At 42.4% G+C, this 24,915-nt stretch overlaps 2 protein-coding genes across 4 annotated transcripts in view; one reads left to right on the forward strand and one right to left on the reverse strand.

Annotated features, from left to right (window-relative positions):
* DMTF1 (cyclin D binding myb like transcription factor 1) overlaps positions 1 to 23,123 on the forward strand; it is a 35,606-nt gene extending 12,483 nt beyond the window's left edge. For all 3 annotated transcript variants that reach the window (XM_006022112.3, XM_025202305.1, XM_014519243.2), the window contains 11 exons: positions 1,036 to 1,193; positions 3,485 to 3,517; positions 3,631 to 3,740; positions 6,667 to 6,895; positions 8,450 to 8,601; positions 9,758 to 9,973; positions 13,329 to 13,414; positions 14,385 to 14,543; positions 17,351 to 17,737; positions 20,601 to 20,748; positions 21,580 to 23,123. In XM_006022112.3, the coding sequence (XP_006022174.1) occupies positions 1,036 to 1,193; positions 3,485 to 3,517; positions 3,631 to 3,740; positions 6,667 to 6,895; positions 8,450 to 8,601; positions 9,758 to 9,973; positions 13,329 to 13,414; positions 14,385 to 14,543; positions 17,351 to 17,737; positions 20,601 to 20,748; positions 21,580 to 21,689 (1,788 nt within the window). In that variant the 3' untranslated portion in view covers positions 21,690 to 23,123. The remainder of the gene's footprint in view (positions 1 to 1,035; positions 1,194 to 3,484; positions 3,518 to 3,630; positions 3,741 to 6,666; positions 6,896 to 8,449; positions 8,602 to 9,757; positions 9,974 to 13,328; positions 13,415 to 14,384; positions 14,544 to 17,350; positions 17,738 to 20,600; positions 20,749 to 21,579) is intronic.
* Positions 23,124 to 23,274: 151 nt separating this feature from the next.
* TMEM243 (transmembrane protein 243) overlaps positions 23,275 to 24,915 on the reverse strand; it is a 28,405-nt gene continuing 26,764 nt past the window's right edge. The window contains exon 4 of the mRNA XM_025202306.1: positions 23,275 to 23,461. Coding sequence (XP_025058091.1) covers positions 23,339 to 23,461 — 123 coding nt within the window. The 3' untranslated portion in view covers positions 23,275 to 23,338. The remainder of the gene's footprint in view (positions 23,462 to 24,915) is intronic.

The raw sequence follows: 24,915 nt of genomic DNA on the forward strand, positions 1-24,915 counted from the left end.
TTTTGGCAGGCAATGCCACAAGTTAGCCTTCTACCTTCTCAGAGTACCACTTTGATCCCCTTCCTCTGCCCAGTCTTTTGCTCTGCTTTCTGCTCCCTATTTTGTGTTCCCTGCCCAATTTCCTCCTCTGCTTTCTGCCTTGTGCTTCCTGCCTGATCTCCTGCTCTGCTTTCTGCTATATGTTCTGCTGTACTGGCTGTTCCCTTGCTGATCTGCTGTGTGCCACAGAGCGGCTACCTGTGCCATTTGTAGCACTCATGCTACAGGGTGGCCATCCCTACACTATAGCAATGCTATGGCATTTGTCTTTTGTAAAGGAGTAAAGAATATTTTTATCCTTAAAAATTTTTTATATTTATATATTAAAATGTTTCTTCATGTTCCTTGTGCAGCTGTTTTTCTCCTTGACAAAACCTTGTGGGAGACACCAGGCGTGTCTACATGTGTCCCTACAGCACCTTTGTTACTACACCATCATTTAGTACTTCCTTTTGGAAGTACTAAATGACAGTGCTGTAATAGCTGGTCCTGTGCCGTGTGCACCGCACCCAGTTATTTTTAGCTGCTATGTCATTGTAGCAACGTGCTATAACTAGGGAGTACGTTGCTACAGCAGTGTAGCTGCAGTGTCATGGTTTTTGACCGCTAACACTATGGCACCATAGCACATTGCTATGATGACATAGAGTCACGTGTAGATGCGCCCACCAACTGCGCTAATTTAAAATTTGCATGATGTTTGTAGAGCTGATATTGCTTTTTAACCACTAATTACATAGTTATCAGAATTTTCAAGCTTGGATAGATAATGGGCACTTTATATGCATATTTGGGCTTCTAAATAATTGATTTGATATTCAGGAGTGTTCTGCACTTCTTTGGATAAATAAGGATACTTATACCTAATTGGGGAACCCACGTTCAAAATTCATAATCTGGATTTCTGATCTTTAAAAATTCTGCTTGTCATTTATAAAAGCCAACTTTATTTGGTGCTTTTTGTATAAAGTCTCCCTACAACTGTAATCTGCCTAGGCTCGTGGAATAAAAGATGCCACCGAAATCATCTTTGAGATGTCAAAAGATGAAAGGAAGGATTTCTACAGAACCATAGCGTGGGGGCTGAACCGGCCTCTCTTTGCTGTTTATAGAAGAGTTCTTCGCATGTATGATGACCGGAACCATGTTGGAAAGTATGAAAGCCTCTAATGCTCCGTGGCTTGATTGGTATGATTAAGGTCGTGTGCTAATTTTTTGACATGCACTTTGACCATTATGAATGACATGTGAAGTAAGACTATGGAGAAAGGGAAATTAGAACTTCTGGAACTTAAAATGACATGGAGCAAATTCCTCCTAGTCAGTAAAATACAGTATTTGTAATCTCATGATTTTGTAGTGGTTCACGGTAACAAAGGTGAGAGGGCACTGAGTTGGTTTGCAACAGAAATAAATTGCTTTTGTGAAACTTAGTTTAGAAGGAAGAGTAGAGGCTACAGCTGTGCAGTTTTTTGTCTAGTGAAAGAAGATCACACTGCCTCATTTTTGGTTCTCTTGATGTAATGCCAAATAGAGCAAGGTATAAATCTAAATAATAATAATGCACATGAGAGCTTCAGTCTTGTTCAGTGGAGCTGTTGTAATGTGGAGTGATGAATTACTCTGGCTTCTTGCCCCTCAGAACCTTGGACCAGGGCCAACAATCAGGTGGTTATTGGTCTGGGGGCCTGGTGTATTTAAGACACCATACAAACCAGCCATGAAAATGTTCTACATTGTATGCAGAACATTTTTATGGGTTCTCTGCTGGTTTTTGGAACTTTAAATCAGGTGCATGTATAGCACCCTTGTCATTTATGCTGTGGTTAACACATTAACCATGGCATAAATGTAAAGAGTTGAGGGGCCACAGAAAATAAACCCAATTTTTTCTAGGCCAGACACGCAAGGCAGAGTTGTGCCAGATCTACAGCTTAGTAATTCCTAGCTCTCTAGCTCTAAACTCATATATTAGATCATGGTGGTTCTCCAAATACAGGGAATAGAATAATGAAGAGGATTGGTTGACCTCGTGTTGGTGCTGCAGTCCCAGAAATGGGATTTGAAAAAAAGCAATATAAAACACTTACTTTGGGAGATAACAACATGTTTTGTGTTAATGATTTTTGCAATGATGAATTTATTTATTGAAGAAGTTTAACAAATTTGTTAAGAAAGAACATTCCAATGAGAGAAACCGTTTTTACCACATCTGCATCCAGAAAATAGATATTAACACCCCCTTCCAGCAGTTTTAGTTCAGCTCATTTCCTTTGCACCACCTGTCTCAGGACAGAATAATTCTCTTGACTTAAACCCCATGTTCTAAAGAACGCAAGGGTTATTTTCCAATGTTCTCTGGTAGTGTGTTTAAGTTAGCAGGATAGCTAACTAAAGGCAAGAAAGGAATTTATTTACCTTTCTTTGCTTTCGCTCCCCCGAGCCTTCTCTGAAAAGTGGTCAGGCTCACAGTGGTCCCTTTGTCTTTACTTTCTTTACTAGGCGATGTCTATCCAGTGTTCTAGGGAGATCATAGAAAATTAGGGTTGGCAGGGACCTAAGGAGATCTTCTAGACCAACCCCCTGCTCAAAGCAGGATCATCCCCAACTAGATGGATTTTCAAGGTTAAAAATACTGTTCCAGTCAAGGCAGAGATATCTGGCTAGTTAGCTGTACTGTGTCTAACTAAAACCTAGTGTTTTATAAGAGCTTTTAAAGGACTGAGTGGATCTGCTAGCACAGAGTTCCAGTCCTAGCAGGTTCCATACAAGTGCCAGGGTCTGCACTGATGTATCCTAATGCAGCTGTGACAATCTCCACTACAAGCAGAACTCTAGGATGCAGAGAGCATCCAGGTAGACCAAGATTTCCCCAAGAATTCTGACTTTGTCTGTAAGATTGTAATTCTTGGGCAAATCATTTCATCTACATGCCACAGTTTCCCCAGCAGTTAAGTCAATGTTACTCCAATTTCCTAGGGTGGTAGCAAATCCACAAATTTAACATTATAACAGTCATACAACTAAACAGGAGAAAATGTGCCATGAAGAACTCTCCTTTTGTTAAGATTTACATGATGTAAATTCTGATCAGGCGTATATCAGGGTCAACTCCATTGAAATTAAGGAAGATGTATCAATAAAAGAAGACATGCAGATCCAGACATCTTTAAAAATGAACCAAGATAAATAATGAAACTTACTTTTTCCTCTCCTTTTTACCCCTCATTCCTGACCCATTGCTCCCAGGCTGCAGCCCCCCAGTGTGTGGGGCAAGGGGTGGGTATGTGGGGCAGGTTGGGATAAGAATTCATTCAGTTTTGAAGTGTAAAATTTAATAATGATTTTTTGCTATGTTAGAAGTATATTGCATGTGGTTTGCAAAAAAATATTTTTTCTGTGTGTTTTCTACTCTTAAGTAATTGTGCTTGTATTTACTGCATAGGTATACTCCTGAAGAAATCGAAAAGCTCAAAGAGTAAGTTCCTCATTCACAAGCCCTTCATTCTTTCGTAACTATTTAAATAATTTTGAAGTCTTCATATTGAAAACTTCTTAATAATCAAATTTCTACTGAACTGTCTTATTTAGGCTAAGGATAAAGCATGGAAATGACTGGGCAACCATAGGAGCTGCACTGGGAAGAAGTGCATCTTCAGTGAAAGATCGGTGTAGGCTTATGAAGGATACCTGCAACACAGGTACAGTATTATAATGTGAAATATATTTTAAAGTTAAAACAACATCAGTTTTGCCATATTTAATGCTTATCTTTTGTTTTCAGAGGTATATAATTTGGTTCTAGGAAATGCACTTCAGGCTGAAGTTTAGCATAAAATCCAGGAACATTTTTAATCATATTTGATATAAAGCTTCCCCGCTATTTCAAGGTCATAAAGAGCAAAAAACACAATTTATATATGCAGACAAAGTTCCTTGGGTGAATCTGATATCTTTTATTAGACCAACCCAAATGGTTGGAGAATAGTTATTAAGCAAGCTTTTGGGTTCAAAGACCCTTCGTCAGGCTAAGGAAGTTTCAGCAGTTGGTGTGTGCTCTTCCTGGATGGAATGAAAAGTAAAGGAGCCAGCGGCTGGGCTGATATGCATACAAGACAGGTAGTCAGTGAAAATGTAGATTGGGGAGTCAATGGGTGAGAGACAGGCGGGGGGGGAGAGAAGGGGGATGAAAGTGGATAGATACCTGGGGAGTCAGATGTCAGGCAGGTTATAATGTATCATAAATCCAATGTCTAGATTTAGTCCATGATTTTTAGTATCCAGGAGGTTGATGAAGTGGAGTTCATAGGCTCGTCTCTGGGAAGTGTTTTGTAAGTTTCCTTTGAGGATCAGGACTGAGAGATTGGAGAGAGAGTGGTTTTCTTGTGAGAAATGTGCCCCCACCGGTAATTGGGTATTTCTGTCTTTGATAGATTTCCGGTGTGCGTTCGTTCTGGTGCGCAGTTGTTGTTTGGTCTCTCCTACGTATTTTCCATCAGGGCATTTGGTGCATTGGATGAGATGTATTACATTTCTGGAGGTGCAGCTGTAAGATCCAGGAATGCTAATGGCTTTGTTGTGGGGTGTAGTAATAGTGGGGGTGGTGGAGATGTGTTGGCAGGTTTTGCATTTCTTGTCATGGCACGGTCTGGATCCTTTAGGTGTGTTCTGGGCTTGAGGAAGTTTGCTTCTAGTGATGAGGTTAGCGAGGTTCGGTGCTTGTTTGAAGGCTAGGATGGGTGGCTCTGGGAAGATCTTTTTAAGAATAGAATGCATACCAGCCCAGCCGCTGGCTTCTTTACTTTTCACTCCATCCAGGAAGAGCACACACCACCTGCTGAAACTTCCTTAGCCTGATGAAGGGTTTTTTGAACCCAAAAGCTTGCTTAATAACTATTCTCCAACCATTTGGGTTGGTCTAATAAAAGATATCAGATTCACCCAAAGAACCTTGTCTGCCTATGTCCTTAGACCAACACGGCTAAAACCTTCACCCCTATAATTTATATATGGCATTTTTGCAGATGCTTCTGTAAAAGCTTCATCAGAATGAATTGCAAACTACTTTACACATTTGGATTGTAGAATTTTTACAAATTATAGATGCGTGCACGCGCGCACACACATTCTTGCACTTCTATATAATATATGCAGTCAGCTCATTCCCTGAATCGAACAACATAGGTTGTTGCTACAAAAGCTCATTCTCCTCTGCACCAGTTAGCCTCTAAGATGTTACTCTGTCCTGCTTTCTGCCTGACTTCAGAATAAACAGTACACTTCGTATGTAAAATGTATATACACTATACATATAGAACACACATGCACATGCATGATTTCACACTGAAAGAAAAGGCTAGGTATAAGGAGGAAGTGTCACTTTACATGAGTAAAGCCCATGAAGGGCTGTGAGGTTTATGGTGGAAGGGCCGGTGGTTAGAAATTGTAAGGTTTTCCATCTGTTAGGTGGACTGTGATACGTGTCTCCCTTCAGTACTTGTGAAGCTGCAGGGTGCCATTTGATGTCATGGTGATAGAAAGTTAGTGGAGGAAGGAACTCAGTTGAGGCAGAGGATGATAAGAGACTCTTGAGATCGTGAATTCTCCCAGCTGGTATCTTAAACACTTAACTCTCCCCTGCTTATCAGGGTCCAAGGAGGCACTTGAATTATTAGTGTTCTGTTGGAATACCTGAGGTTCAGAGGGAAGTGCTCAGTACCTAGGACTGCTCCAACATAGTCCATAATACTAGGAATATCTCATGGTATACAGTTGACTAAATCAGGGATGACCAAAGCTCTGGGCCTAGAAATTCAGTGGTGTGGTGACAGTGGTAGTGATAATTGCTGCAGCTTCTGGAGCCACAGCAGTTAATTCTACCACAAAATTTCCAGGCCCTTGGGGACCCCCTTGGGCTGCATCCAGAGTGCAGGGCTGGAAATGCTGTCGTGGAAAGAACAGTGACTGCTACAGCTCTAGGAGCCGCAACAATTAACACTGCTACCGCCAAATTACGGCCCCATGCCTCATCTGGCCTGCAGGCCCAGGTGAGTTGGGCACCACTGGGTTAAACAGATTCACTTTGGAGAACTGTGAAGAGCTGTTTCAGTGATAAATAACGAGCTGGTCACAGATTTTCTAACAGCAGTTTTCCATCAAAAAATGCTCATGTAACAAAACAGAAATGTTTTGCAGAAACAGATCTGCATTGTCCACATTTTCAACAAGTGGTTGTGGAAACCTTTTTGTTTTAACTTTAATAATATAATACTAATAAGAGTCCAAATGATTTGACTTGTACAATATAATATATGAAGTTTTTTAATTATGCTTATAAACATAAAGGTCAAGATGATAATTTTATCAAAACAAAATGTTTTGACTTAATTGAAATTAAATCATTTGTTTCTTGACAACTTTGGAGTAGTTTGAAACAAAATCAGATTGCAGAAATTTCAGAAGTTTCCCTGAAACGGGAAGGAAACTCTGTGTTATTATGTTTTGGTTTTTGTTTTGTTTTGTTTTAAACTACTTCTGCAAAATACTGCATGGCTCCATATCTGCTATTCAGATTTTAAGTGGGCTTGACTGTTTGTTAACTGGTATGGGCTTTTCTTTCTCTTTCAGGAAAATGGACAGAAGAAGAAGAAAAGAGGCTGGCAGAAGTGGTACATGAGTTAACCAGCACGGAGCCTGGCGACATTGTCACGCAGGGGGTATCATGGGCCGCTGTTGCAGAACGGGTTGGAACACGCTCTGAAAAGCAGTGCCGGTCCAAATGGCTTAACTACCTGAACTGGAAGCAGAGCGGAGGCACTGAATGGACTAAGGAGGATGAAATCAATCTAATCTTGAGGTTTGTGCTCTCAACTTAAAAAGTTGCATAATTTAAAAAAAAATAACACTAGTAGAATTCCATTGGGGTCCCTTTTGCTGATTTCTTAGACATTAAGAGATCTTAACACTCCAAACTGTGTTGACAGTTCCCAGAGATTTCATATTGAACATATTTTTTGTTTTTGTTTTTTTAGTGAATTTTAGTGCTCGTGAAAGGTGTCAGATTGAAAGCCCTGGAGACTGAAGTCTTCTATTATTCCACAGAACAGGTACAGCACAGGCAGCGGCCATACAAGCGTCCCACACATTGCCCCACCAATGCGCTTCAACCCTGAACTGGAGGGTAGTTCAGTCTCCCTGCCCATTCAGTCCTTGGCCTCTCTGCTGAGATTGCCAACAAGGGTCAAGTGTGGTGGTGGTTTCTGTGATGTGGACATCCGTCTACAGAAGAACTAAACTGAGACTACAAATTCATTTCATGTAGGCCACCGGACACTCCCTAAATGACAGTACCTTTTGTCACTACCAGACTGCGCTAGATTTGGACTGGCAACCTCCTGGTAAAGAGCATAGTAGAATCTTTCTAAGCTATCCAGTCCTTCTTCCATTTTAAATACTTTAACTCAGACTTTTTAGCCAGTGATTTTTTTTTTTTTTTTAATTATGGTTTGATAATTTTCTGGGCTGGGGATCAAATGTGGAAATAAGGGGAATCCAGACATTTCCAGAGTGCTGTTCACAACTTTAGTACAACTTTACATAATATAAATTCAGAATGATTAACCTAATTGATTGCAAATTGCAATGCATGCTGATTAGAGCTCTCAGTATTTCTCGGCAAAGAGTATTGCTATATACAGTCACTCTTGGTACATCTGTACAGGATTGTTTCTGTACTATTATAGTACAGTACTTAGTCTGTGAAGTGAACTTTTTCAACATGCATGTGGGAGTGGGTTTTGCCTGCTGTGTACATCTTTCACGTATTCCGTAGCCCGGCAAATAGAGAATTCATCTAGATTCAGTGTGAACCTGGAGAGATTAATTTAAGGGGAAGGATTTAAATACTTAACTATACTTTCACTTGGCTATCTTCTAACTAAATTACTTACTAAGGAGAGCTGGGTCTTACTAAGGATAGGATGACAGTGTGACTAGAAGTGATGGGATGAAATTAAGCAGGTGAAAGTTTAGGCTGAATATTTGTGCCTGGGAGGTGTGTTGGACTGGGAAATAGTATACTAAGAGAAGAGTTGGAAGCATCATTGCTTGGGACATTTAATATTAGTCTGGACAAAGCACCACATTATGTGCAGTAGAGAAAACAGTCCTGCATTTGCAGGGAGATGGACTGGATGATCTAATAGGTCTGTCTGTTCCATCTCTAACATTTGATTCTGCTTGATCTCTGGCAGCGTGGAGCCTTGGAAACCTAAATCCTTTCGTGAGCTCTGGTGGACCATTCTGTAACATACCACCTTACTTCTATTACATGTGACAAAAGCAAAGTGTAAAATTTTACCTAGCTGAGAAGGTGGCTTCTGACTGCTATCTGTTCTCTGTTTTTTGCCAGGATAGCGGAACTTGAAGTGTCTGATGAAAATGACATCAATTGGGACCTACTGGCAGAAGGGTGGAGCAGCGTCCGCTCACCACAGTGGCTTCGGAGCAAATGGTGGACCATTAAAAGACAGATTGCAAACCACAAAGATGTGTCATTCCCTGGTAATGTATTGGCTGTATGTGTTGTTCTCTTCCTTAAGGTCTTCAAAAGTTCCACAAATATCACAGGACTGAGAGTTATTGAACCAAAGCATGGTTGAGATTCATAATGGTGAAAGGTGCCATCTTCACTGCCTTGGGCCAAGGAATGGCAGTATAAACTTCCTTGACACGGCCTGTATACTAAAGTCTCTTATCTCTGATCTGGAAGCACCTGTTTTATGAAGAACTAGATAATTCAATGCTTGTTCCCTCTGCAAAAGCTTCCAGAAGGTATGTCCATTGTGATCACGGCACATGTCAAATGGACACACTCCTATACTGATTGTCAGGATTTTTTTTTTAACTGTCTGTATTAAGATAGTGCGTAGAGGCCACAGTTGAAAGCATGGGCTTATTGTTCTTAGTGTTGTAGAAATACACAGTAAGAGACAGTTCCTGCCTCCCATCATTTTCTGGTTTCTAGACTGCCAAATTGGTGAATTCTAAATCCCCTTCCCATTCCCCAGATAGAAGACCACACGCCATCCAGAGTGAGAAGCGTCCAGTGGTACCACTGGACATGGATGGAGAGCTATAGAACTCCCTGCTGGAGACCATAGTGGGAACAGGGAAGGAAAGTGGTTGGCTTGTTAAGAGCTGTGCACTACTAATCTTGTAGATGCAATAGAAAGTGTACAGTACGACTGGAGGATGAACCTGATGTCTTGCACCTTCCCCCAGTCGCACTGATTCTCTGTAATCTGCAAGCTCTTAATTAATCTGCATCCATTTTCCAAAAGGTTGAAGAACATGTTATTTGCAAAGCTATGTGAAAGCAATGACATGAAGTAATTATTGTTAACTTAGTAGAATGCTGCATATATTTTTAATAATGGATCCAAATTTAGGTCTCTAGCTTGTTTATTATTCAAGCATCCTATTTGTTTGCTAGGTTCCTAAGAAACGGAGTTCATCCAGATGGCTTAATATTAATGTATTTTCTTCTAGGTATGTGCCAGAAGTTGTTAATTGCAGTGATATCTCTCTAACTTCATAAAGGAGTGTGGCTTCCCAAATTCAGAAAAGTTTAGAGCTTTTCCTTCGGATAAATCTCATGCATGAAGCTTATTCCAAATATCCTCAGCATAGCTTAGAATTAATGTTCTTTTTCTCTTAGTGCTAATAAAAGGTCTTAAACAGCTGCATGAGAACCAAAAAAACAACCCAGGACACCAGCTTTCAGAGAACAAATCTGGAAGTGGATTACCAAACACTAACTCCTCTTCTGGGGTTCAGCATGTACAGATTCGAGTGGCTCGCTTGGAAGAAAATGCAAGCAACTCACCAAGCCCTATGGCAGCTTTGCAGATCCCCGTCCAGATTACTCATGTCTGTAAGTAATCAGTATTTAAAGTTTGTTTTCCTTTTTGACACCTCTAGTCTTCTTGTCTTCAGATGAAGAAGAAGAAACTAATAAAGGTTGCAGAGCTTAGAGTTTAGTGCTGCTCTGCTCTCTAAGTACACAACAGGACTGTGATTTGGGAAACCTAGCTCTATCCCAGAAGTGATGTGTGACATTGGGCAATTTGATACTTATACTGTAGTGGCACCTAGAAGTCCCACATCTGTTTGTCCTGGCATAATGACTGCATTGTGGCATGTAGAAAAGGCAGCTCAGGCAGGGCCACCATAATCAAAGAGCCAGATGGTTCCTTAAGTGTAGGTTCAAGGGCAGTCTGAAAATATTCTATGAATATTCACATTGTATCAATAAGTTGTACAGCTCAGCCCACCCACACTGTGGAAATACCACCTGGCTTGTAATGTAAATCATTTAAGAGCAGGGACTGTGCTTTTACGTTTGAATCGTATCCAGTACATTGGGCTCCAAGTGTGGCTCCACTATTAAGTAAGCTTTTAAATATTATTTGTAACTCTGGAAAATTAAGCTTGTTCCCCATTTTTTATTTTCACTGGAACTCAAACTGTGAATTAATACTTCATGCCTCTTGATGCATGCTGCCACCAGCAGGACAAAGAGTTGCATGATATTCATTGTGCTCTTGCATTTTAATTCATTATCTTAACTTTTAAATGGGAAAATATTCAAAATAATTATCAGAAATCTCCTGGTGGAAGAGCAGTTGACTGACTTGGAGTACTTAGTTATGTAGTTTCTGTCTGCAGCAGGTGAAGTATCTTAAGAGCTTGGCAAGGAAAAAGAAGGCATTCATATAAATTAGATGTTGATATTCATATCCTAGGGGATAAAACTGCCAGCTTGCAACTAAGGAAACCAAGCAGCAGTAGAAACAACATAAGGATGATCTACAGTTGAAAAACAGAAGCAGGATCTGGCTTTGTTGTGCCTATAAATTAAAATGAAAGCCCCCTCCCCCCCCCCCTTTCCCCAAGTTATTCAAAGTAGCAGAAGTTTGGCAAGTTTGGTCTTCATGGATTTTGGTGGAAGACTTGCCTAGCAGTCTCAGGTGTGGGTTAGGAACTTTCTCAGGCATTAAGTGCATCTGTGTGAGATGCAGTTGTGCTGTTTGTATAGCATACCTTATTTTCATCTTCAAAGGGCTTTTCTGCAGTAGGTAGGTTTTAAGCTATATGCACACAAGGGGGTTTGCTAATGTAACTTTTATTGGTTAAAAAAAAAAATACCAACACAAAATCTGCATGTAGACAAGGCGACTTCCTTTCAGTGAAATATGAGATAACAGAACAGGAATTCAGGAGTTTTAACCAGGCTGTATAAACAATGCTTTTTCTTCCTGGGTACTTTTGACTGGTTCTCCAGTCAGACTTTTCCAGAGTACAAGATTTATATTTCTTATGCAAAACCCACCAAGGAAGAACAAAACCTTCCTTTTAGCATACCGTTATTCGTCATAAAGGAGCACAAATGTACTGTTTCCTTTTGTGGACCACCCTTAAAGCAAATTTCTGTTGGCATGATTAACATGCTCCCTTGCAAAAGGTATCAACACCAAATAAAGTGCATTGAAATGGAAGATTTGTAACCTCACTTTGGTTTTATTTCTTGCCCTGCTCCATATGTGCAGACATAAGTCCATGTTCTGCATGACTTCTGGGAATATCCTGGGAGGTGCAGGTTCCAAACCAGTGTAAAGATGAAAGTGCCAGTAAGTCTGGAAATAGTTTGCCTTACTTAACCAGAGGCTGCAACACTGGAATGCTATGTCTCTGTTGTCAGCATTAGGCTGATGATATTTATAATCTTTGCAATCAGCCCCTTTGCCCTTCTTTTAAATAGTGGCATATCATAACTAGTGGCACATCAGCTTTCTTCTCCAGTCCCCTGAAACTTTCCCAAATTCCCAAGAGTTATTTAATCCCAGCACTAATGTTGTAGATCAGGACTGTCCAACTGGTAGCCTGCGGCCTGTCCCAAAGGGTTAGAATGTGGCCCCTGCGCTCCTGCCCAGCTTCCCCTCCCTCCAGCTTCTGGTTCGGGCTCTTACTCCTGGGGACAGGGCAGCACCAGGCAGCAGGAGGACTCTGCGTGCTCAGCAAGGGGAGATCCAAGCTGCCTATACTCTGTGCGTAGCCAAAAAAGCTGCACTGTTCAATAGCAGAAAGGAGCTAGGCTGCTCACACTGCCCATGTGGCGAGGATGGAGCTGGATAGCTTGCATTGTCCACACAGCAGGAGATAGCCAAGCTGCTCATGCTGCTGCTTGTAGGGCTGAGAGGTAGCCATGTTGCAGCTGCAGGAAAGCTGGGCTGCCTAGGCTGCCCATGTGGCTGGAGGGGACTCCAGGGAGAGGGGCAATTTGCAGGGTCTGTGCCCCGGGGGTTTGTGGGGTGTGCCCCCCCTGTCTGGAAGTTGGAGAGCCCTGCTCTAGGGTTCCTCTACCAGAGGGATGGACAAAATGCGGCCTGCAGGCCAGATGTGGCCTGCCAAGCCATTCTATCTGGCCCCCAGGGCCCCTAAAAAATTTAGAAAATTAATATTAATCTGCCCTGGGCTGCCTGTCATGCGGCCCTCAATGCCTTGCCAAAACTCAGTAAGCGGCCCGCCGCCCAAAATAATTGCCCACCCCTGCTCTACCAGCTCCTTTAACACTCTTGCATACAAATCACCTGGACCTGCTGTGCTTAAAATATCCAGCATTAGTAATTGCTGTTAGAAGTGCTAATGGTAAATAAGCAATTGAGCTCCTTTTCAGCTAGTACTTAGAGGTTTGATGAGTTGCAGCCATTACATATTGTGATTAAATGTATTAGAATGCATCTGATGTTTGTGCTTCAGGGCACAGTGGAGCACACACACTTTATAGGAGGACAGAAAGAATTGCAAAAAGAGGGCTAGATCCTCAGCTGAAATCAGTCAGTCAGCCTAGAACACAGCTGCATAAACATGTCACTGATTTATGGCAGCTAAGGTTACAGCCCATGGAGTATAGGATGGATACTCTAGCAGAATGCCTTCAGAATCTCCCTACAGGTAATAAGTAATCATTAGAACACTAGCTGCATTTCGTGTTTTCATCTCCCTGCAGCTAATCATGTCTCCCTCTGTGGAAGAGAGCTTCTTTAAAAAGTACTGTCTTCTAGGTGCCGATTAGAAACCTTGCCGTTTATACTGCAGTCACTTTGCTTTCTGTCTGCACAGGGAATAGCAATACCCTGCTGTGTACCAATTATAGTATATCATACACCCTGTAGTGCCGAGACATTTGGGTTTTTATGGGTTTTTTTCTTTTCCTCCTAATCCCATAGCCTCAACTGATTCCCCTGCTGCTACTGGCGACTCTGAGACAATAACGCTAAACAGTGGAACACTACAGACCTTTGAGATTCTCCCCGTAAGTAACACGGAACTGGCATGGCAGGATCCGCAGGATCCCACTTGTGTTTTTCAAAAGCAATTAATTATTAGAATGGCATAGTTGATTTTTCAAAGACAAGGAAGAGTTTGATTCCAAAGTAAAATGCAGGAATTCATGTTTACATATTTTTAAAGAAAAAAACTTCATTGGAGTTTCCAAGAGAGACCTTGGCTAGCAAAAGAACCTGCTTGTCTTGTTCAGTCCATTATTGACAGCACAATCCCTCTTCACTCCTCACAGAATAGGCAGTGTAGAGTCTATGGGAGGGACCATCTTTTCACTAAACATCTGTAGCCAGGCTGCTCCTACTCATATTCGCTTCATACTCAAAGTAATGCCCAGGAAGTGAGGAACTCCTTTTGAAGCTCTCCACCCATGGCATCTTCTGTCTTCTCTCTCTTTCACTGCTTAGGCAGAACCTGATTCATCTCTCACTGACTCCAGTGGGAAATGGATTAGGCCCCCCCCCCAGCAGAGTAGGGATAGACAAGAATGAATCATGCAGGGGTTAAAATTACTGTGCTCCAAAGGGAAGCAACGTAGTAGAACCGGCTGTTACCTAGAGTAATTTCGCTGAGTACTCTGAAAAGATTCCTTCACAATTCAGGATTTTTTCTTCCCATTTACAAATGCCATGACCCCTTGCCAAGTCTCCTATCTGCTGCTGAATCAGAGACCTAAGAGAATAAAGTTTCCTTTATGGAAAAGTTTTTGGGGCTGACAGACCATTGCCAGACCCAAAGGGATAAATTAGTTTTTAACTGGTTTAGGTTAGGGATGGAAAATGAGGCTTTTTATTTTACAAATGCATTGCAAAGTAATATATAGAAGGAGTTTGCAGAGTGCTTTCTATCTAGCTATACTCCCTATGAGTGTGTACAATGAAAGTTATGTAAGCCAGGGAGTGACATCATCTATGTTTTGACATCTTTTTCCTCTTTCTTAGTCGTTCCATCTCCAGCCTACAGGAACTCCAGGTACTTATTTGCTACAGACGAGCTCAAGCCAAGGCCTTCCTTTAACGCTGACTACGAGTCCCACAGTGACCCTAACAGCCACTGCTGCTCCAGCCTCCCCAGAGCAGATCATCGTTCATGCCTTATCTGTACGTATCTTGAATGGTTAGAAAACTGACACAGTTGGGGGAAGTTGATTGAAGGGTTGTTCCATTAGTATTTCTTCTCAGCTTCTGAGATAGTAGCAGGCCCCCTAGTTACCTGAGTATGTTAAAGTTGCAAGTCAACTCACAGTGGTAAGAGCTTGTTCCTGTATGCTCATAAATTTAGCTTCAGAGCTGGAATTTTCCACATTTGCTCTCTGCCTGATCACAATTAGAATTACATTTTCCATTTAAAAAAGTACAATTTCATACCAGAAAAGTAGCTAAAGTTTGAAACTTAGCAGGGATGTGGTCCTTACTGTTGTCTGTGGAAACAGTGAGATGCAGGGAAAGGATAGCTGTGGGTGACACAAACTTGTAGGTGCTGGCAATACTGAGGAGGTCAGAATAATCATGGAGGAAGAGTGAGATGACTGTGTGGACTGCAGTATAGAAATGGGATGAAATGTAATAGTACAGGGGGCGAATACATGTGCTTAAATAAGGGCTTTTGCTCTAAGGTGGGAAATCATCATTTTGGGGGAATAGAGGAGAGGGACCTGAGTGCATAGGTCAGTGGCTAGATGAATGTGAGCCAACTGTGTGATGCAGCTGTTAAAAGGCTAGTGTGATTCTAGATATATCCAGAGAGGTATTTTCACCAGGGACAGGCATCGCTGCCATTGTACAGGGTACTGAGAAGACCTCATTTAGAATCCTGCGTGAGATCCTGATTATATACGTGTAGGCAAAGGGTGATTTCATTTGTAATCTCTTCACAGCAAACTTGAAGGGAGTGCACAATGTATTTCCCTGTTCCAGAAGTCTGTAGTAGTGAGATTCCTTTGCAATGAGTGGGGTAAGTCTTGCCCTGTTAATAGTGGACACACACATAGTTACTGTGATCAGAGTGCCCATGATTAATGGATTGAGAAAGGGAGGTTCTCACTTCTCAGCTGTTCTGTAGTATCTGTCCTTTTGCCCACTTTACCCCATGATGAGAGCTAAAATGGAGCTTTCACATGAGTGGAACACAGCTAAGTTACCCAGGTTTAGTTTGACACAGTTCTTTGGGTAAATCCGATCTTTTATTAGACCAACTCAGTTGAAAAAATTCTTCTTAGCAAGCTTTCAAGCACAAACGCCCTTCGTCAGGCTGAGGAAGCGTCTGCAGATGGTCTGTGCTCTTCCTGATCCAGAAAAGATAGCTCGGAAGGGATAGCTTCCTGCTCGGAAAGGATAGCTGTGCTCCAGGAAGAGCACAGACCTTTTGCAGACACTTCCTCAGCCTGACGGGTGTTTGTGCTTGAAAGCTTGCTAAGAAGAATTTTTCCAACTATTTGAGTTGGTCTAATAAAAGATATTGGATTTACCCAAAGAGCCTTGCCTGTCTATATCCTTAGACCAACACGACTACAGCCTACGCCCTGGGTTTAGTTTGTACTTTCTGCAGTGAGACAGTCACCATGGAGCAGTTGAGGCATGGTGCATAACCACTCTTTTACCTGCCAAGGGCCAACATTCAGTTACTCTCACTTCAGGGGCAGATCAGCTAGACAGGGAGGAAAGATTTCATTTTAATAGGATTCTTCGTTATTCGGGGACTGGAGAATGCTTTGGTTGCTGAGGAATTCTGCCTCATAATGGACTTGTGCTCTAGAGTCAGAGGAGCGTCTCAGGTGCCTGGTTCATGTGCTCAGTTAAGTCAGTTGCCAGGTTTGGATTCAGGAAGGAATTTGCAGCCTGGCCAGATTGGCAGGCACCACTGGAGTGGGTTTGTTTTTTGCTGCAGTGCAGGGCACAGTCTGCTTCCTAGGGTCATCAGGATGCATTTCACTAACATACCCCAAGACTGCAGGGGTTTGGACTTTGGAGCTGCCTCTAGGTCTCTATCCCATTCCTGGGACACGCTAGGTTTTGAGTCTCTTGTCTTAAGGTTGATATATAGGGAGTTGAGGTATGCTGGAAGGGCTGAAGTGGGTGCCCTTTGGACCACTCTGGACTTACAATCTATTACATTGCTCCCTGCTGTTGCAAGAGACTGGACTTAGTGACCCAGACGCTCCCCTCCAGTCCCAGGTTTCCATATGGTGATTTGGCTCAATATTGAATAGCCTTAAATGGGATGTCTCCCTCTAGTGGCAGCCCTAGCAGAACTAAAGCTTGTTACTTGCACCTGCTTTGATTAATGTGATTTTTCTAGTTGTCACCCGTAATATAAAATCGATGAAACAGGGAAGTATTAGCTGGGGAAGGAGGGCCAACAGATATTGAAGGTCAAGTAGGAAATTGGCAAAAATGAAATGAGCCCTGCTGTTCTGATTCCAACACCATCCTTCTCCACATATTTAGCAGAAGTGGTAGGAGCTCATGATCTCGGTGATTTGACGTCTTAGGTTGGATCATTTCTGATGACTTTTCTCTCACATTCTGAGACTGGATTTAAATAGTGTTTTCCTCCCCTCTTACTAATGTGAAAGAGGAATGGTTTCAGGCTGGGGTTTTGCGTCCCCTGAAGGGGGACCTCATTTTTACCATTGATTCACTTTAATCTTATTCTCCTCCCTCTGATTACTTGTGTGTAAACTGAGTTCCTTGAATCTACAGATCTATAGTTTGAGGCTTAAGAGCATTATATCTAGTTTGACCTTCTATATATATCACAGACCATTACACGTTACCCGGACATCCCCGTCTTAAGCGAGTAATTTGTGCTGGATGGACGATAAGGAAAAGCATTTGCAGATCCTCAAGTGAAAGTTTCTGAAATGCTAATGCTTTATTCTGTGTCCCTTTGTTGATATTGCTTCCAGCCAGAACACTTGCTGAACACAAGTGACAATGTCACAGTGCAGTGTCATACACCAAGCGTCATCATTCGCACTGTTGCTGCTGAAGACATCACTTCTTCAGTAACTCAGGCAGAACTTACCGTCAATTCAGACATTCAGGCAGCTGACCTGACAGATCCTCCCGGTACCCTGGAAGGAGATGCTTTTCCGGATGAAATCCATCAGTCCAAGCTAAGTGATGAGGAGCAGTCTGTTTACAATGAAGAAGACGACTCCAAATTCGGTGGCAGGAGTAACGCAGAACTGATAGATGGGGTTATGGTAAGAACTGAAGAAGAGATCTCGGATGCAGACCTCAAACATGAAGAGGATTCTCACTCCGATTTAACTGGCACTTATGTCACTGAGGTAAGGAAGCGTGTGATAGAACTATTGGAATATCTGAACCTAAGCAGAGAGGAAGCAAAGGGTCTGTAATAAAGGCCTAATGAGTTTAATAAAATGTCACTGAGAATAAGTCAAGCCAGTAGTGGAGGTTAGTAGCTCAGTCTCCTAGTATTCTAGGGCCCTCCACATTTTGCGGAAGGCTTCTCTGTCTCAGCACTTCATAAATCCATTATATGTTGAGTGATGTGAGTGGTGCTTAGTTTTATTTGGCTTGAGCAAGGAGTTCAATCCACACATTAGCTGTGGGGCTGTTTTGCACATTCCACCAACAGAAATTCTGGCACTTACGGGCTGTGGTGGAGGGCGATTCTGAGAGGCATTGTCTAAATGGTGAATTTAGGCAATGTTTGCCTTCTGCCTCCTTCACTGGAGGTTTTCAAGAAGAGTCTGGATGAACATTTGTCTGGGATAATTTAGGAACCAGCAGAGTCTGCGTTTGGGAATGGCAGGGGGTGGGACTAGATAACCTTTGATAACCTTTCCAATTCTCTGATGATATAGCCCCAAACTGGCCCACTGTTGTCTAACACATCACTGTATACTTATTAGACATAGTGGGAGTATTTACACATGCGTTAATATGCTTTAGTTAATGTGCATTAAATTTAATACCTCTGGGCATTTATACACATCCTTTTTGCCCCATGATGCACTGGAGATCTGGTGGGTTGGAGAAGACTTGATTAATCGAGTCTGGTCCGCACAGGAGCTGACGTGAACTGCTTTGCATCGCATGTAGTTGTATAAGCGGCGAGGTGAAATGTGCAACAGTATGCAAAAAATGGCGGCAGTGCACTTTTGAACTAAAACATCTCCTATGTGTTTTAGTTCAAAAGTGCACTGCTGCCATTTTCTCAGTGCTGGTGCGCCTTTCGCCACTTACATGGTTGTATGCGCCGCAGCGCAAGCACGTGTACAAATGCCCTCCCATGTGAGGTACTAGGAAAAGGTGCGTTAGCTTATTTTAATGTGCATTAGTGAAAGTGTGTGGGTTTTTTTGTGAAGCTTTAATGCATGTTAAAATAGGCTAATGCGCATTAAAGAGCACATGTAAATGTGCCCAGTGTGGTGGGTAAGGGAAGTAAAGGGCCCTATTTCTCAAGTTTGTCTAGCTGCAACAGAAGTTCCTTATTTTTTTTTGTAGGCTTTGTTTAAGCAAACTAGTCCTGCTAAGTGCTCTCCGCTGCAATAAAGATTTGTACATAAACCAGAATCTCTCTTTATCTTGATCAGCTCCACATCTGAGATGTAGACCTGTTTGTCCAGATGAATTCAGATATCATACTAGAACTGTTTTATACATCTGGTATCACCTCTTGAACTGAACTCCTACCATTTTTCATATTTAGGAATAGGGCATAGAAGATAAACATCAGAAAGGTGTCATACTTTTCCGTCTTCCTGAAGAAAACATGACTAGGGTAAATTGTGATTGGAGAAGGGATAGATTCAGCCCCCCTCTCTTTCCCCATCTTATCCAAATGGTGCATCTAACATTACACTTGGAGTTTGTTAGGCATCGATTTTCAGTAGTGAACAGATCCACAGTGTACCTTCACTTCACTGTTTCTATGAGTAGGACCTTTGTCAGCTTCAGCAGTCTTCTTGTTAGCAAGAACAATATACCCTGAATCCCTTCCAGCTCTGGTAACTTTGCCTCTTTCTTTTCCCTTTAGTTAAAATGGTTGCTGTAAAAGGCCAGACTAAGGGCCCATTGCTGTTCATGCTAATCCTTTGATTTTTTTCAAGTTGGAATCAATAAAAGTTCAGAATACAAAGACAGCTCTCAGTTTAACTGAGGAAGTTAGCTACAACTAAAGGGATATAAAGCTGTTGTTGAGCTTTGTTTCTGGAAAGAGAAGGCAAACTGAGTTGGCAATTTTCCTTTTGGTACTTTCTAACTGGGCTTAAATGACAGCAGCATTCAGGACAGCTAGCTTCACTTTCTCAAAGAGTTTTCCCCACCTGCCAGCACTGCAGCTATCACAGGGTGGGGACGGCTGGAGGCAGGGACCTGCACCTGGTGCTGATGATTACAATACACTCCTTACTATTGGCAGCTGTCCATAGGCTGCTCCCTGACAGAGCAAGGTATCCTGTGCTTGGGTGCAAATAGGTGAGCAAGGAGCCAGCTGTGATGGAGGCAGTCTAAAAGCATGCTGCTGGACAGCACCAGAGATGGGGGAGCCAGGAAACAGCATTGATAGACTGGGGAAATGAGTTTTGCTAAAACTTCCTTCAGTATCAGGGCTGTCCCGCACAAGGGCCTCCAGTCAGCCCAAGCATTTCACACTCCAGCTGGGCTGCGAACAACACGATCCAGTTATTTTCATTCTACCATTTACATTCACCACTGGTGTTTGACAGTCCGCCTTTGTCTGGCAATGCAAGACAGAGCAGCCAAGATTGCTCTTCTTTAGCTGTGTGATTATAGCTAAAACTTGGCAGAAAAAGCAGCAGTCGTGATGCTAATATTTAAGCATCTCACCAACATTTCTTCCTAACTAATAAATTCACAAGGAGCTGTTGAATTTGTTGTGCTAATACTAATGATAAAGATGTTACCTCTTGGATATGATTTAAGTAGCCAGGATAACTGAATATTACTAGTTTATAGCCATGGTTGTGCCTAAAACAGTCATTTCTCTGAAATGTGTTTCTTTCCTTTCCTGCCTTCCACTCCCTCCTCCACTTACACACATGGTGCTGTTCCTTATATACACAACTGCCATAGTTTGCGTAAGATCCTTGGAAGGTGACTTCTCTGTCCCATGATGTATAAACCAACCTCTCATATCCGCTCCTTCATTCTTTCCTCACACAGGACCTAGGTTCTCCAACCATAGAAGAGCAAGTGGATCAGTCTGCAATAGATGATGAAACAGTCCTTATTGTTCCCTCATCCCATGGTTTTATCCAGACATCAGATGATATAGACAATGAATCAGTCTTACCTCTGACAAGACTAACAGGTAACAGAGTCTCTTAATGCAGTTGTGCTCAGGGGTCAGGATTCTTCTGTTCTGCACAATCAGTTGGAGCTCGGTATATCACCTTATTTTTGAAATCTCCTTGTAAATTGATTTTCATATAAGCAAGATGGCACAAGATGTATCTGGAAACTGCTGGTCAGTTAATGTTTTATTTGGGTTAATGGAAAGAGAATGACAGCTCTTTGCTCTTCAGTCCGGAGGTACTAGTGGCAGCCTCTCCTTGTTAATGGCCTTAATGTTCCACTAATCAAGCTAACCTTGTCTAACCACAGGTTTGTCGTCTTTTAGCTGCTGCTGGTCTCTCCTCCTATTTCACAATCTCGGAGACTTTATCTCTTTTCAGAATTAGAGATCTGTAGAGACCAGCCTCCAGGAGCAGCAAGGGTTTCAGCTGGCAGAGTGAGTCAGCTGAAGATTAGGCTCTGTCTTTGCTCTGTGCCGCCATAACTGTGGAAAACTTTTTTCCCCTCAATCTGCCTTTCAAAAACAAGGCAGCTATTCTGTTCCTGGATGTATTATATTTGACAAAATACAGTACTTGGTAAAGTATGAATGGAATATAGCAGCTCCAACAGCTACTTACCAAGTCTTGAATTAGATCACGTAGATTGATCAGTAATTTTTGGAATGGACTTCTCCACCCCTATTTAGAGAGGGAGACCAGAGGATCTTTAAAAGTATCTATTTTTAGATAAAAATTACTCTAAGTAGTTCAAAGTACTTACACACATTATGAAATATATCATATCATATGCACCATTAGGGCAGCACAGTAAGTTATGGGTCCTAATGTAATGTGGTTTATTGCAGATCCTATATTGCAACACCATGGAGAAGGATCGCACATTATTGGCTCATCATTGGGTAGCCCTGATTCTGAAGACTCCAAGGATGTTGAAGACTTAGTTAGTTGTCACTGACAAGCAGTAAATCATGTCTGTTTTCTATGACTGTGTTTGCATCATGAAGTTAGTTACAGCCCTGTACCACCTGTCCAAAGCAAGCAGTCAGTCTACGTGGTTACGAAAAGAAAGCATTGTTTAGTTTGAAATGGCTACAGTGCACTTTTACTGCTCATAAGACTTTTTACCTCATTTGTAAAGGGTTACAGAGCTGCTCACAGCCCAGTTTGCTACATTCAGCAAGGCTCTTTTTATTTTAGTTTGCAGTGCTCATGGCTAGGATCTACTTGGTCAGTCTGACCTGGCTGTTACTAGTGTGCTGGACTTCACACACCATGAAAACTGGACAGAAGCCAAGGATTGTAGGCCTTAGCTTGTTAGTGCAGCAACAAGAATTAGTTTGCACACCTTTCATGAAGAATGAATGAGGATTTCTGCACTTACTGACTCTAAGATGCAGAGTAAAAGACTCTACGTTCAGGAAGAAATGTATTTGAAGATCACCCATCAGGGACGGCATGGGCAGCATCATTCAGGAGTGGTATGTTCTCCACTCACTTGACTTGTCAGTACTTCCACAGGGTAGGATCCTAGTTGCAGATGCTCTCAAAGTTGTCCTGCTCTGCTTGTTCCTGAAGAGTCCATTGCTGGCAATGGATGTAGTTGCAGAAAGGTCAGATGCAGAAGATTTTTTTTTAAAGAAATCACTACGAGTTCAATAAAAAGGGAAATCTTATGAAAAGGGAAGCTATTGAAGTCCACCAGCATCTCCCAGAAATCCATGGCCTCTGGGGAACATTGCAGGTAGAGTGGAATGATTGCTTGCATAGCAATACCCTACCAGCCACCTCTTCAGAGGTGAATTATGCAGCAAGCAAGCTCATACTTAAGGGAGGGAGGGAAAGTGGCAATGAGGCAGTGGTGCCCTTAGCAAGGGTCTTGGAGGAGCAGGTCAGTGACTGCTTGGGCCTGGTTCCCCAATGCAAAGAAAATCAATTCATTCCTATACTTGAGTGTTAAGAGAGACACTAGGCTAAAAACAGCCTTCTGAGTGGGGTGGGAGAAAAAAAAAAAAACTATAGAAATGAAAGATGCGTGTATAAATTATTTTATTTATTTCTGTAATTAGCTCTTCATAATCAGAGTTCACCTTTCAGTCAGTGGTTTTGTTAATGTGAAATTAAGTTGTAGTTTCAAAATGGTTTGCCTAGGGAACACAAATAATTGTATATTCCGTTTAAACAAAAATAAAGAGTATTTGTCTTAGGTAACTGTAAGATGCTGTTTGTTTCTAGTGTCACAGATCTGTGCAGTGTCGCAGTTCTTGTGTAGTCATAAAAAATGCAGGGGGGGGAGTTTCCAAAATGAAAAAGCTTGTGCCAGTTGGAAATGTCAGTGCAGCTGGATTGTCCATCAAGTGCAACAGCAGCTCTTTAAAAAAAAAAAAAAAAACAAAAAAAAAAACGCAAGCAGAATATCATGTCTTACGGCAATAACTCTCCCCACCACGAGGGACTTTAGATAAACATTGACATGAAAATCATGTACTGATTACACCTGTGCAGCCAACTTCTTCCTTGTCAGGCTGATTGTCCCCCTTCATATTCTAGGGTAGAGCTAAGAACAGTCTGTACAACAGAAGCATTCTTGGGTATGGCCCATGGCAGTCACTTCCCCACTTCATGGAAGTACAGGTTGGCACATATACATAACATGATGATAGAAAACAAAATGTAGTAAATTAGATTCCTGAATTTAGGCTCCAAGTCTCCTTGTCGATACCAGTAGATCTAGAGGAGAGAATGAGTTTGTTACATTAGAAACATATTCTATTAACCAATTAAGTAGTTTAGGATTCAGTGCCAGAGTAAGCAAGTGTGTTACACTGACAGTGTCTAGGATTATATTCCAGCTGCCCCCTTTTAATCTGATCAAAATGGGGAGAGGGAGTGCACAGTCAGTTTTCACTGGGACCTCTTTGTCTAAGAACCTGTAAAAGCCACCTTGCTGTGACTGGTTAGCATTGCCCTATAGCAGAGGGGAAGACCTCACTACAGTGGAATGATGGCCTAACTGATCTAGAGCCCTAGACATCTGGTTCCTATCCCCAGCTCTGCCAGGTACTCTGGTTTGATTTTACACCAAAATCCAGGTGGTCTTTGAGGCATGGAAACAGGCAAGCAGGATCTAAAGGTTTCACTCAGAAAAGCCCCTGGCTATTTTGAGTGTTGGAGCGGACTGCTACGAACTGGACACATGGAGCAGTTCTCTGGGCTACAAAGAAGCATTCAGATGCATCCGTCCAAGAACCCTCCTGTCTGCAAGTTTAGTTGAAGTCTATAGCATTTGGGAAAACGAGCAGAGAAACTGCTCTATAACGAGTACTGGAAAGGAAGGGCTAGATCCAATTAAGCATTGCAATGTCTAAACTTTCGGTGCCCTGAGCAGGGCCCAGAATCCTGGGTTTTAATAGCTTACACTCCCAACACACTTCATGGAGAGGAAGAGAGGCACAAACAGCCAGTACCCTGAGCAGGGAGCCACTACCTAGAGATGTGCTAACCTGAAACCCTGCTCTGTGCAGCATAAGCCCCTCACTTAGAGCTACAGGGCACATCTACACAAGACATTTCTTGTGGAGCTGCCTAATTAGCTCCACAGTAAGTGTCTCAGTGTTTACACATGTGGCCGTATTAGGTTGCAGTAAACTAAAACTGCTGCAAGCTAGTACTTATAAATACAAGTACCATCCTGCAGCAGAGTTTTTTCCTGTGCAGCAACACGCATGTAGATGCTGACGGAGCTGGCTGGGGCACAAGGGTGCTTCGGTGCGGGGGCTGCCTGCCGGTTAGCCCTGCACTGGAGTCCCCCTCATGCCCCAGCCAGCCCCTGCGCAGCATGCTGAGTCGAGTCGGAGCAGCCCCGGGCTGGCAGGCTGCCCCCAGGCTCCCTGCCACACACATTCAAATGCGGAGTTTATTGCTTTGAATTAATTGCATGGGTAAATGCGCCCACAGTGAAGCACGTCCATCCCTTTGGGATCCGCAGCTAGGAAAGACTTCCTGAAAGCTGGTGGCTGTACCCTCAAAGGACCAAGCAGGATGAGCATTTAAAATATGGAGAGAGGAGGTGCTCTATCCCCCTTTGGATATCCTGCTACTTAAAGCATGTGCCTAAAAAAAAGGAAGTCCCAGATTTAATCTCCCACCCCCAACCTAGCCTAATCAGTAGGCTGTAGACTACC

This window comes from Alligator sinensis, unplaced genomic scaffold (genome assembly GCF_000455745.1).
Source record: "Alligator sinensis unplaced genomic scaffold, ASM45574v1 scaffold1216_1, whole genome shotgun sequence".
Classification (NCBI taxonomy): Eukaryota; Metazoa; Chordata; order Crocodylia; family Alligatoridae; genus Alligator; species Alligator sinensis.